This window comes from Sporothrix schenckii (assembly GCF_000961545.1).
Source record: "Sporothrix schenckii 1099-18 chromosome Unknown Cont41, whole genome shotgun sequence".
NCBI classification, from domain to species: domain Eukaryota; kingdom Fungi; phylum Ascomycota; class Sordariomycetes; order Ophiostomatales; family Ophiostomataceae; genus Sporothrix; species Sporothrix schenckii.
The window spans coordinates 1736442-1750340 of NW_015971142.1; the positions used below are offsets into that span (position 1 = coordinate 1736442).

General features: G+C 55.9%; 3 protein-coding genes across 3 annotated transcripts; 1 reads left to right on the plus strand and 2 right to left on the minus strand.

Annotated features, from left to right (window-relative positions):
- Positions 1-2054: 2054 nt before the first annotated feature.
- SPSK_07042 (uncharacterized protein) lies at positions 2055-4677 on the plus strand (the record flags this gene model as incomplete). Its single annotated transcript, XM_016733712.1, has 2 exons — positions 2055-3738; positions 3806-4677. 2 exons carry the CDS (start codon positions 2055-2057, stop codon positions 4675-4677), a joined length of 2556 nt encoding a protein of 851 aa, XP_016590894.1.
- Positions 4678-5160: 483 nt separating this feature from the next.
- SPSK_07188 (MFS drug transporter) lies at positions 5161-7235 on the minus strand (the record flags this gene model as incomplete). The annotated part of the gene is made up of 3 exons (XM_016733854.1): positions 5161-6314; positions 6375-6834; positions 6930-7235. The coding sequence occupies 3 exons, from the start codon at positions 7233-7235 to the stop codon at positions 5161-5163; spliced, it is 1920 nt and encodes a 639-aa protein (XP_016590895.1).
- Positions 7236-9480: 2245 nt separating this feature from the next.
- SPSK_07291 (uncharacterized protein) lies at positions 9481-11303 on the minus strand (the record flags this gene model as incomplete). The annotated part of the gene is made up of 2 exons (XM_016733955.1): positions 9481-9595; positions 9703-11303. The coding sequence occupies 2 exons, from the start codon at positions 11301-11303 to the stop codon at positions 9481-9483; spliced, it is 1716 nt and encodes a 571-aa protein (XP_016590896.1).
- Between the last annotated feature and the right edge of the window lie 2596 nt (positions 11304-13899).

The window sequence follows — 13899 nt, forward strand, 5'->3', positions numbered from 1 at the left end:
CTCAACATTCATCGTAATATAGAGGCAGAGCGTGCTGACGGGAAACGGTTCCAGAAAGAGAGAACGTTCTGTTGTGACGGACTCCATTCAATACCAGAGACACTGCTTTGGCTCCACGATAATGGATCTGGCGCCATCGCTTGACTTGGGCCAGCGGATAAGCCGCTGAGAGAAGCCAGCATAAAGCAGACGAGCAAGTGGGCTTGGAGAATCGAGACAGTGGGGAGGCCGCTCCTCCGAAACTCGAGGGGAGAACATGGCAGCGGCCACCTTTGGCGATGCCAAGCACATGAGAGGAGGGGAACGTTTGTTGTATAGGACAGACGGAGACCGCAGTAGACGACCAGACGGCCTTGTAATACGCCCAGCAGCATTGGGATTTTCGAAGCATCTTGTAACGGTTCCCGCGTTGGCAACTGTCAAATTCTGCCAGGTACTTTGGAGACCTAAGCTGGCGGGATGCAAGTCTGTTCTTTGAGCAGGGGCAGGTGGGTATACTGGGGTTCTCAACGCCTTTTCAGCACCACTCTTGAACCATTCCAGCCTTCTGACTGGATTTTGGGTTGTCCACTCAAACGAGGGGCTTCATGTCTCTGGGGCGGAAAGGACCATTGTGTCCGGACCAATCGCGGTGGCTCGTTGCTTCTCCATGGTTCAGTATTCTGTAAAAGCCACTGTTGAATGTAACCAGTCCTCTTCGTCTTTAAGCTGGATCACTGTCTCGTAGGAATTTTTGCGATGGACAGTCTCTAATCACAACTGAAAGAACCGCAAGAGTGTCGAGCTTCACAGGCGATTCGACACTGACGGTTGATGTCTACCAAAAGCATGGCCAACAACAAATAGAGGCCTGCATCAGGGAACCCTGGAATGCCGGCTGTTGATGATGTTTGCACGCCATACGGAATTCAAGCTCGATCTCGATGACAATAATTTAGTGGTGTGTAGCCCGCCGATTGGAAACACTGGAGCATTTCGGTATGTACAGATCATGAGGGGTAGGGCGTTACAGCCTTAGATTGGATGGCAAAGTCGATAAATGCTATGTTGTCTATATCGACCTTTTGATGGATTTTTCGTTTTGCGTCGACGTTGCCCCGCCCACTCTGAGCCAATTAATGACTTGCATCGGTTGGTGGACGTTGTCTGTAATTACCCCGGCGGAAAGGCTGTTAGTATGGGGTGGGAAGTGTGGATAAACAACAAGAATGCCTTTAGTCCTCTTACTAACCAAGTACAAGGCAGGTGAAGAAGTCGATTAAAGGGCTGGTTTGCCAGAAGGACGCCATTTATCTGGGGCTTGGAACCTCGTCTTGTCACAGTCCAATCTGAGACCAAAGGGCAACGAGACGCGGCCAGTCGACAACTGTCTTTGTTGACGAGCTCAACCCTGGCTGTGATATGCCCATCGAATAGCGAGCTGGGTGACTAAGATAGGACGCATCCCACTGTGGTCGCACACTGTGCGGGCGCCTCTCTTGATGCTGGGTGATGTCGGCTCGGCGATAATGTAAAGGACGAGAAACCCGACTGACGCAGATGCCTCTGAAATGTCAACTTCAAGAGAGGGGATGAAAAAGGGGCTGAAATGCTGGAAAACGACTTGAAAAATTTGCACGAAAAGGGAAAGAACGAACGAACACATTCACGATGCACTTTTGCCAGGAAGGCGCAACTGGCTGCATCAAGACCATAACGCGTGAACAACTGTATTAGGGGCATTCAGCCTGCCATAGCTCGGCGCACCGGCGCTCACCAACTGCCGCCGTTGTCTTTTCAGTGCATGACACGGTGCAACTTCCCCCCTAGTTTTCGTCAGCCTCTGACTCTCGGAACAGCAATTCAGCCTTATTGGACCCTACGAGGGACAGGATAAGGGACCTTTCTACGCTTCCTCAGCTCCGCTGAACATCGTCATTCTTTGTCATTCTATGTCTTCCCTGGGCTTCTCAACGACATCTGATTCAATGTGGCATGTCTTTTGCTTGCCACATCGCCCCATTTGACCTTACTTCGTCGCAGACAAAGAGGAACGAATCCTTGACACTCACAAGATGCAGACGACTGGTTTTCGAGCTTGCGAGTTATGCCGTGCCCTCAAAGTGCGATGCATGCCAGCCGACGACGCTGCAGGGAGCAGTGGCGGCAGCAGCAGTCCCCAGGGCAGCAGCACGGGACCCGTCGCCCTGCCGCCTGTCTCCGAGCGGCCGGCGTGCCGTCGCTGCAAGGACACGGGCTCGACCTGCGTCTACACCGAGCCTCGGAGGACGAAGCGGAAGCGGACCGACGTGCGCGTGCGTGAGCTGGAGCGCGAGGTGCGCATGCTGAGCGAGCTGCTGATGCTCCGGAGACGCGTCGCCGAAGAGGGCATGCCTGTGTCCGAGTACGAGCAAGCCCAAACTTCGGCACGAGCGTCGCTGGCGGCCGCCGCTGCGACGGCTATGCCACCTCCGGCCCAACAATCTCTGCCTGATACACCGTCTGCTTTGTTTACGACTCCAACGCCATTGAGCACGTCCACGAATACGCCACACAGCGGTACACATCAAGCACCACAACCAGCAGCAGCAGCAGCAAGTAGAACAACAACTACATCTTCTGCTACTACGACGAGAACAGGGACGGCAGCCGCCGACAACATGGCATTGCAAAACCAGCCACAGCCTCTAGTAGCCGACCCTGTGGCGGCCGGCATTTTGTCCATGGAGACAGCCGTTCGCCTGTTCCGCCGATATGTCACGGTGATGGCACCGCAGAGGCCGTTTGTCGTGTTTCCCAAGGTGACGCTGTCTGGCGAGATGGAGTTTACGCCGGCCGTGGAGGCTTCGATCAGCATGGTGGCGGCCCTGGTCCGCGAACACACGCCTGTCCTCTTTCTGTCGATCCTGACAGCTGCCTTGGGGACCGGCGCAGACGACGATAGCGCCGACAGTAGCACCGACGGCAGCGTCCATAACTTGACCGACAACAGCAGCGGCGGGCAGGAAGACGTAGCCACGTTGCTCGACTCGTTGCTACTACGTGTCTATGCCGACCGCATTATCTACCAAAGCGAGAAGTCCCTGGAGCTGGTCCAGGCGCTTTTGATCTCCTCAAACTGGAACTTTTACAGCTTCGAAAAACCAACTAGTAACTGCCTCATACATGCAACAGCTGAGGCAGCCGTCAGCCAGAGCACTCACCAAAATGGCTCGAACTCGACCGTCAGCGGATTCGACAGCCTGCGCTTCTACCAGCATCTGCACATGGCAGCCACCATGGCCATCGAGATCGAATCCGAGTACCACGAAAAGGGACGCGTTCGGACAGGACGCACCGGCGGCGGCGTTGTCAGTGGTCTCTTGGAGGATCCATTGGCGTTTGAGCGGACGCTGCTGGCGTGCTACATGTGCTGTTCGAGCATCTCGCTTGGCTTCCATCGCCAAACCATGCTCTCCTACACCCCCGTCATGGCTGAGTACCTTCGGCGGCTGGAAACATCGCCCCATGCCGCTCCGACCGACCCGGTCACGGTGGCCTGGGTTCACCTACAACGAACGGTCGACACGAGCGCGGGTGTATTGGGCCTGCGGGCGGTTGTCCGCAACGGCAGTGGTTCCGCGACATCCGCCGACAGCGCGGCGACGCACGGCTACGATGCGGTGCCCGACCTGGCCGACCCGAACTTCCAGGCTCGATTAATGAAAGTCACGCGACAATTGGAGCAGTGGCGGGTCGACCATAGCCGCTGCTTGACCAGTACGTCGGCCCTGGTCTTCGAGCCCGTCCATATGGTAACATCGTCTTGCTAACCGCTTTGTTTTAGACTCTCTCCTCATTCAATACCATACGATCTTGTGTTTGCTTCATGAATCCTGCTTTTACAATGAGTTTGCCGCGTCCGACTTGAAGCCTCCGTATCGTGTGTCCATCCCCGGGACCTTTGAAGACATGCCTGCCCGCAAGCCCATGACACAGGCCCACCTCACGTCCCGGCGCATCTGCCTGATGGCCTCTCGCTCCCTCATTGGCATCTTCCTGGCCTCGCCCACGGAACAGCTGCTCGGGTCCCCTGTGGTCGTCTATGCGCGTGTCGGCTATGCCGTGCTCGTTCTCCTCAAGCTGCAGATCTCGGCGGCCCTGCCCGGCGGCGCCATGCACGGCCTTCTCCTCGACACCGTGACGGGCGACTCGGCCACGCAGATCTACCAGTACCTAGAGTCGCTGATTGCGCGTCTCGAGGAGCTCGAGGCGCTGGGCGGCCGCATCGCGTCCGTCTGGATTGCCATGGTGCGCATCATTCATACGTGGTACGAAGCCTACTTTATTCCTGCGGCGAGCGGCCGCCCGGCCGAGTCCAACTCAAACGTCAACCCCGTGCTGGAGCCGCTGCGGTACTGCGTGCAATCCAGCCAGGTGCAGCCGCCGTACACAATCACGCCGGAGATTCTGAAGCACAACGAGCTGCACCGCGACCGACGGAAGCACGACCCGTACTCTGTGACCGACGAGGGTTTTGCATCTCTCGTGACCGGCATCGGAACGTCCGTGTGCGGCATGCTGTCGACGATGAGCCCCGCCGAGGAAGAGGCGTTCCTGTCGAGTGCGCTGGACACCGGCGAGATTGACCGCTGGATGGACCCCCGGATCGGACTTGGGGACATCCAGAACCGGCTCTTTGAGTTTTCGGCCATGTAAGCATCTCACAATCACGATGTGTACGCTACGTTCGCAATGAAGGTGTGTTGGGTTTATATGCGCTATACATTGTTACGGAGTTTTGCTGCACTTTCTTTACTTTTTTATTTATTTCACGGAATGATACCACTCGGCGGGTCTTGTTTCGATGTGTACTAGTATCGACATAGAGCGTGGACTTTGTCTAGAATTTGATGTGGGTATTGGTGGTTATTGTATCTAATGCCATAATCAAGAGGGCAGAAACAGTCTGATAGATGGAACGATGGAAAGAGGAAAGTCTGCCAAAAAAAGAGAAGAAAAGGAAAGCCTTAAAGTCTAGGTTGGCTCTACAGCCATGTAACAAGGCGGTTCCAAAAACACAGCACATGGAAAGAAACCCACCTCTTTATAAATGTTCCGATACGAGTAAATCGAGTAAATGCCAAAGTATACGCCAAATGATGCGAAAGTATGCCGCGGTAAGAGATCGTCGGTGCTGTTTTACACACCTTCACCTTTGCCCACCGTCTTCTTGGCCGCCTTCTGTCTCTGCTCCTCCTTCTTGGCGAGGGCAATGCGCCGGCGCTCTTCCTCGCCCTCGATGCCCGTCTTGACCGTCTCGTGCGACACCCGCAGAGCCTTCTTGCGGATCAAGAAACTGGCCAGCAGACCGGCGCCTGCAAAGGCGACGAGCTCGAACCAAATGGTCTGGATCGCCTTGTAGAGCGCAAGACGCACGGCGGTCTGGGCGGCTGCGGGCAGGCTGTCGACGAGAAACAGGTTGGCCTGGGCGTTGGCGCCGGTGAGTTCGCCGGCAATGGCGGTGTTGCCGCCGACAGCGGCGAGGATGGTGTCGTACTGGGAGGTCATCTTGTTGGCGAAGACGGTGGAGCCGATGACGACGGCGATGGCGGAGGACATGCTGCGGACGAGAGCGAAAGAGGCCGTGGCAGAGGCATTGTTCTGCGGCGGCACGTTGCTCTGCAGGGCGACGAGGGGCGGCTGGAACATGATACCTGTGCCAACGCCAACGATGCCCTGGTAGATGATGATGCGGGCCCAGGACGACGAGAACGTGGGCGCGTGCTGGCTGGTGGGCAAGTCAATCAAAAGACCCGCGCCGAGGATGGAAAACAAGAAGCCCGCAAAGATGAGGTCCATGTAGCGGCCGGTCTTCTTGAGGTAGATGCCGCTGGACGCGGCACAGACAGAGACACCAAAGCTCATGGCCAGCAGGTAGACGCCCGAGAGAAGCGGCGTCGCGCCGAGCACGGCCTGGAAGTACGTCGGCATAAAGTAGGTGGCCTGGGTGAAGGTCAAGCCGTGGAACAGGCAGACCAGCAGACAGGCCAGGTTGGAGCGGCTCTTGTACATGTGGGTGGGAACCACGGGATACTTGGCGACCCAGTGCTCGATGGCAATGAACAGGCCGATGGTGACGACGCCGAAAACAATGAGGCAGATGACAATGGCCGAGTTCCAGGGGTAGGACGTGCCGCCGAACTGCAGGCCCATCAGCAGCATGAGGGTGCCGCCAGTAATCGTGAGAGTGCCGAGCCAGTCGATGGTCTTGAGGCCGGTCAACAGAGGCGTATGGGGTGTGGGCAGCTTGAGGGTGAAGAAAATGATGAAGAGTGCGGTACCAGAGATGGGCACTGCGACCATTAGTAGGGGTTAAAAAGCAAGAAGGTTCCAAAGGGCACACCAAGACGTACAGTTGATGTAAAAGCACCAGCGCCACGAGACATTGCTGGTCAGGGCACCGCCGACAACGGGGCCGAGGGCACTGGCCGTCGCCCACACCATGCCGATAACGCCATAGTACTTGCCGCGCTCACGGGCGGAGAAGAGGTCGCCAATGATGATGTTGACGAGCGTGAGCAGGCCACCGGCACCGATACCCTGGACGGCACGGCCGGCGATGACCATGGTCAAAGAGTTGGCGGCGCCGCAGAGGGCGCAGCCGAGGATGAAGATGAGGTTGGCGGTCAGCAGGACGGGCTTGCGGCCCCAAATGTCGCTGAACTTGCCCCAGCCGGCCGTAGAAGCAGCGGACCCCAGCATAAAGGCCGAACCGACCCAGACAAAGCCAGCGGACGAGCCAAAGGCCTCGGCAATGGTGGGGAGGGCCGTGGTGATGATGGTCATATCGAGGGCCGCCAGGAACACGGACATCTGCCAGGGGGTCAGTCAAGGCGCGCAGAGAAACGGACGAAAAGAAACACAATAAGAAACTAATTCAAAGGTCTTGGCATGGCAGCAACACATACACAAAGTGCGGACATCAACAGGACAATCTGAGCCTTCCCTCGCTTGTCGGCCTGGCCGGCTGGTGGTGCGCTGGCCGGTGCTTCTTCTGTGGCGGCCCCAGGACCGGCCAGTGTGTCGTCGGAGTTGCCATGGGCCGGGGCAACTGGCGCGTCCGTTTCCGTGGCAGAGCCGGCCCGGGGCGTGCTTTTCTCGTCGTCGTCCGTATGTGCGCCTATTGTCGGCGCAGCCGCAATTGTAGCAGCGTCGGTCTCGATGTCACGCGGCTGCGCGTCCTGCCCAGGGGCAGGTGTTGTTGTCTCGGCCATCGATGGTTGCGCAGAGGCGTAACGTTATGCGAACCGTGGTGAGAGTACCGTAGCGAGAGTACCGCAGCGATAATACCGCAGCGATAATACCGGAACGGTCGTAACGTGGCCTTCAATCTGCGCAAAAAGGGCCGGCGAAAGCTTGAACGCAGTCGACAGCAGTCGACTGTGGTCGACGAGGGTGGCACGGATAGAGATGGTGGATTGGAGGGTGATGGAGAGAAAGACGACGGGTGGAAAAAGCCAAGGCAGAAGAACGAGCTAAAGGGGATGTGGAAGGCGGACGTTGGCTAGGTTTAATATGGTGTACAGAATACACTGCAAAGGCCAGGCCAATTTTGCCCTGTGATCGGCAACAGGTCGCGGCGACAGGGGGCTGCGCCAAAGGGGGAGCGGAGAAGAAATAGGAGTACGACGCAGAGCGCAAAGCAGAAGAAACAAGCGAGAGGAAGAAGAGCAGAAAAAAAGAAAGCAAAGATCGGCACTTATAGCAGACAGTGAAAACAAACGCCCCTCGATCGGCGTGGACCGGTGGCCGGTGTCGACACGTCGCGACCCCTTTCGCAGCCTCTGTCGGCCGGGGCTTTTGCTCTGCCGAACGGAGGCAGACGATATGTTTCGACCGCTGCGTTGAAACCTTTCGCCGATCTTTGTATTGTCGCCTAATTTTCCCACATCGACAGAGACGAGATTGGGAGAGGCACAAAGGGAAGGGGGCCAACGAGGCTGGTCTGGTGGGTATACGGACGACTGGTGCGGCGTTGTGGAAACGGAAACAGCTAGGCTTGCGCGTGGAAGCACGTCGGAGTTTGGCTCTCTGCTCTTTCCTGCAATACGACCAAAGATCTGTCCAGACTCGGCAGGAGCTACGGAGCGCTCCTTGGGCCGAAGCTGAAAGGGGAAAGCGCAGGGGGTGGGGAACGACGGGCTGTGTCTCGGTGCTCGGCGCTCAAGCGGTGCCGCTAGTCCTCTCTTGCTTGCCCCCGATCGTCTTCCAGGTTCAGACGAAGCCCTGTGCACGTGATCTGGAAATGTGTCGGCTCGGCGCTCGGGTAAGCTCTGCACGCAAGGAGTGTTTGAGGGAAACGCCAAACAACAACAACCCGACACGTCGATGTGCGTTGTCTGCTGGACTGTATTGTCCGAGCCTGACCCGATGCATCGTCGAAGCGTGCGCGGTCTCACACTGCTGGCATTCATATTGCTGTTGTGCCGATGGTTGTGGTACGGACAAGTTCCCGATTCGGAAAGGACGCGATAAAAGCCAACACCACTAGTATTACTTTAAAAAGGACCAACGTCTGCCAAGTTTGTCACTTGAACATTAGGCCGTACGAGATATGTCGTACATGTTGTCTTGCAAACGTTACGACACGTGTGGTATACGGGCAGTTGGTGTAAGAGGGAAATAAATAATCATAACATTAGACAGCATGTGGGCATTTTACAGTCAAAGTAAAAAGTAAGAAAGAAAGAGAAACAAAAATAAATTAAAAATAATTAAAAATAAAAAATAAAAAATAAAAAAGGCCTTTGTATCAGCTCGTGAGTATGCCTACGATTTTATTGTTGAATACCATCCGTTCGTCATCAACATATTGGCATCAGTAAAGCATCGGAATACTGCCTTTACAAACGCCGATGCCGCGTGGCAGGCCATAGGACATCGGGGCCAACGTCGCCTAACGCCGGGTGGGATGGAATGAGAGAACAAGGTCCGGCGGCTACATCTGACTGATCCCTATCGGATTATACGGCACTCTGCGTCGAATTGACGTTAGACATGGCTCTGCTTGGTAATAGTGCGTCTCGCCGGTGTCTACAATATGTTTGATTCTTTCAAATAACAGTTTAACTCCGGTGACTATCACAGCAACCGTCATCTCATGTCACTAGATGTTGGACTACAGGGGATTGTCCACATTGTAAAATGTCGAGGAAACAGCGTTTTAATGGAAACGGATTTATAAGAAAGAATATAAGAAAATCAAATGGGGTATATCGTACACCGTGCCTATGCTGTAGACAAAGGGGGCTGCCGCTCATCAGAGCTCTAAGAAGACGAAAACGAAAACGAAAACGTAAAACAGACGAGAGAAAGACGAGAGAAAGACGAAAGATAAAAACCGGAGGCCCTAGACGCCGACCACCTCCTAGTCCCGTCCCAATGACAGAGAGAATCGCCCCAAGCACGTTCCATTCGGGTTTATCCCACCAAAATTTGCGCTATTCCGTCGTCACGCTACTATCTCCGGCCCGGAACGTTGTTGATGATGCTGCCGTTCCGGCTGCTGAGGCTGGCCGTGTCACTGCCCTTGTCCTCGACCTCGACCGTCACGCTCGTGACCGTATCGCATTGTCTGTTCGTTAGCAGTGTGCAACGTTGGCCATTGCGGCGTAGAAAATCGTAAACGAGTAGCATGGGGTGGGGGAGGGAGTCACGGGAAAGGAAGCGGGGTGCACGTACATGGCCATGCCCATAATCTCGCCGGCGCCCGAGCCAAAGCCCTTGAGCGACGGCTGGCTGGTGTTCTTGGCGTCGCCGCTCCGAAGGCTGCGCAGGCGCGCGCCCGCGACGACCTTGTCGTTCCAGCGGCGCCACCGCTTGCCCTCGTGGCACTTGTTGTCGGAGCCGTCGCCGCCCGAGACGAAGACGACGTTGCCAAACTTGCGGCCGGCGGGGGTCCGCATAAAGGCAAAGGTCTCCAGGCCGGTGTCCTGGCTCGGCGGGGCCTCGCCCGAAAAGACAATGGAGCGGCGCGTCGACGAGTACAGGGCGACGTCGAGCCAGCCGGCCGAGGCGATCATGGCGCCGGCGAAGCAAAAGTACGCGAGGCTGACGTCGTGGCCGGCCATGGAGGCGATGCGGCCGGCGGCGAGGGGCATGGTGCAGAGCACGTAGATGAGCGGGTAGAGCAAAAAGGTCGGGTGGCGCGCCGAGCTGGGGATGGGCGGCAGGCGCTTGGCGCTCATGTCCGTCATGGTCGACCGAGGCGAGCTGGGCATGGGCGGGGTTGCGGAGGCGGCCTTGTGGGTGGACGCAGAGCCACTGACCACCGACGCCGACGACGAGAGAATGCCGGTGGCTGCCGCCCCGTTGGGATCCGGGTTCGGGTAGTGCTCGCCGTGGCTCTGGGCCAGACAGCACGTCTGTGAGTGCTTGCTGTGGCGGTGCAGATGCAGGAAGATGACCAGATAGATGATGGACGTCAGGGCGAGCGCCAAGAAGATCCACAGATAGTGCAGATACAGGCGCAGGTCCTGGAAGGCCGAGTTGATCCAGCACCAGGCCCCGGCGCGCACATACAGCCCGCCGCGGCCCTCGCCGTTGTTCGTGACGATGATGCCCAGCAGCGCCGTGCCATAGACAAAGCCCCAGAGAGCAAAGAGGACGGAGTAAAAGCCCCAGGTCGGCAGGCGGTAGCCGCGCACAACGCCGAGATACGTGTGCATCGCAATGGCGGTGATGAAGACACTGGACGCCAGATCGCCGGTGGACACAAACCAGCCCTGCACCCAGCAGGTGGGTGTGCCGACGGCCACGGCGTTTGACGTCAGCCACTGCACATTGAGCAAGAAGGCGAGCGCCTGCTGAATGTCGGCAAACAGCAAATTGTAGATGAGTACGAGAAACTGGTTGGGTGGCTCTTTGCGAAGCCGTTTCCAGATGCCGTCCTGCATGGATGACGACGATTGGCTGCCCGGCGCAATGTCATCGTCCTTTTGCGGGCACAGGTGGGAGTCGGGCACAAGGAAGCCGTTGACGTCGGACGTGGTGGGTGATTCTGGGAAGGACGAGGGGGTGAAGCGCTTTGCAGCGTGGGCGGCTTCGTCGTTGGGCGTCGCGGGTGGGTTGAGCTGCCAGCGGATGAGCTTGTAGGTGAGGTAGAGGAAGAGGGTGAGGCTGGTCAGGAACGAAGCAAAGCCAAAGGTGGCAACGGCCCCGAGGCCATGAACGAGGACCGGTGGCAGAGGCGAAATGGTTCCGCGGGCGTCTTCCGAGTCGTAGATGTTGGGTGTTTGGTCGAATGCCCCCGACTGAAAGGCAAGCGGACCGGTGTGCCCCATGATGGGCGTGAGAACGCGGTTGGCGGACGAGATACGATGAAAAGAATAAAGGTCGTCCTGCGAGAGCTGTATCTGTCCTGTGGAGCCACAGGCCCAAAAGTAAATAATTAAAAAGTGTTAAAATCTATAAAGTAACGACCGGCTGGGGCGAACGAGAAGAGAAGGAGAATGTCGGCGTTGGTATCGATCACATTGACGGCAATGTTGTTGAAAGAATGTTAAATGTTAAAAATGCGAGCATTAAAAATAAGTAGAAGGCAAACAAGGTGCTCCCAAAGCCAGGGGAGGCTAAAGAAAAGAAGAAAGGAGGAGGAAGAGATGGTAGAGGTGCTTGTATTAGGACATAGTCTTGAGAGTTCTGTCGTGAGCAAGCACAAGGCTGAAGACAGTTGGCGATGTGATGCTGAAGACGAGGTCGACAAGCGGGACTGGGGATGACGAGTGGAAGTAGAAAAACGAAAAGGACAGGAGACGAGTCCACTTTCAATGGAAAGGCGACAAGGACGAAAGGGCGAAAGAAGGAAAGAACAGGAAAAGAAAGGAGAGACCGGGAGGGGGGAAACAAGCTTGTTTTCTACAAAAAATCTCCGGTGAGCTTGGCACTGTGCCAAGAGATATCACAGTAGTGCCCAAGAAGAAAAGAGAGAGAAAAAGGCAAAGTCCAAGAAGAGAAGGCCTCGTCTTCGGGATAGGCGCCGTGGGGGGAAGAAGGAGTACTGGTGTTTGATGTGACCTGTGTTGATCAAGGTACAGGGGTGGAAGACAAGCACGACGCCCTCAGAGACAACTGCGGGAGCGGCACATGAAGTGAACGAATGTAGGACGGCGTGAAATAGCAATGTGTGTGCGGCATCACCTGGAACTGAACATGTTCGGGAGGAGTATGGGGACAGCGTCGAGAAGCACGCAATCGCCCACACGAAGGATTGGGGCATACCATTGGCCGCCGTAACGACCAGAAATCAACAAGACACAGGCACACGAGAGGACAGCGCGGCTTCGTTCACGATGACAGCCCTGCGCGGCCTCGCCTTGTTCCATCCCTGTTCCACATTGAAAATAGGCAAAAGACCAAAAGACTGGACGACACTGGCTGGCCAGCGGTACTATCAAGACAAGCCGGCAAGAGACCCACCCTGTTCATGCTGTGGCCGTTGGCGATGTACGGGTTATATGTTGTGCTGTGCATTGTACGACTCTTTACCCCAGAGGTTCCTTCCTCCTTCTTCCTTGGTCCTTCAGACTGCAGTGTTCTGTAACACGGCTGCCGGTCGATTGGCAGCGCAGATTTCTCATCCTTCTCCTTATTTGTCTGTTGTCTTGGACGATTGCTGTCTGGGCTGGCCCGGCGGGCGATCCGTCGTCTCGTCCTGGCGATCATTGGTACGATTTGGGAGCCCCCGCATAATTCGGGAGACGAATAGACCAGACCGTGCAGACAGGCGAGACAAAGACGAAATTCCTAGCCCCTGCTGCTCTAACAGCACATAATTTTTGTCCGTGAGTGCACCAGCATTTCTGTGGCAAGTGCACGAACAGGTATGCTGTTGGAGTATCTACTTACAAATTATTAATAGAAATATACGACGTGGTGGTGAATGCATCGCATCTTGATGATTGTGTTGAACGTCAAAGCTGACACGGCTCTCAGCCAATACTACCTCAGCCCACATCGAACAAAGCTGGCAGGGGACAGCGTCTCACCACGGCACAGGCAAAGAAAGAAGATGCAGAGAACCCATTCTTGGAAGCAAAGAAAAGCAAAGAATGACTTTCATCCCATCGATTTAGCCAAAATCAGAAATATCGCCTCCGATGTCCACGGTTTCTACAGTTTCCATAGTTTACCGACCTTTGAGCCCCGTCGGAGCCGTGTCCACGTCATGATTGCGACGGTGACCCCCCCGTCGAGGCAAAGAAGCTTTGACCAGACTACAAAGTCCCAAAAACGTACCCAGACAGATCCGCAAGGCCTCGCATTCTCTGGTCTTGCGATTTTCTTGTCTCTTTTTCCAGAGTGACTTGCATTGCCGCCTGCTGTCGGATCTGCAGAGTTGACGTCTCGGAGAATTTTGGTTCCAGTCTTTTTGGTATCTCAAGGACGGAATACCCTTCCTTCTCTTCGTTCTCCTCGTTCTCCTGCTCCTCCTGCTCCTCCTTCTCCTTTTTTTCTTGGTTTTGTTTTACGTTAGCTTTTCAGATAATGCTGTTCCCGTTGGATTTGTCCTCCATTTATCACAACTGTCCCTTGGTTGTGCGATGCGGGAAAAATGCACTTCTTCGTTTCTTTTTTACGGCAGACGTCGATTCTCAACCCTGCACATTGACCGCCTGCCTTCTATCCAATGGCAAGACCGCGTGCGGCATGAAATGGGAGTGGTAGAACCATGATGTAATTAGTTGTATGGCGTACTTTGGGTCCACAAAACTGCGCTAGCGGGCCGCTATGTCAGGGCCGAGGCTTGCGGCGCGCCGGGCGGGGCGGGAGGTGCTGTGGGCGGCACATGTAGCTGAGTGAGAAACGAGAAAATGGTGGCTAAATGGAAACCCCCCATTGCCGGCGACGCCCTTCTCACCCACCAGCCACTGTCGATAC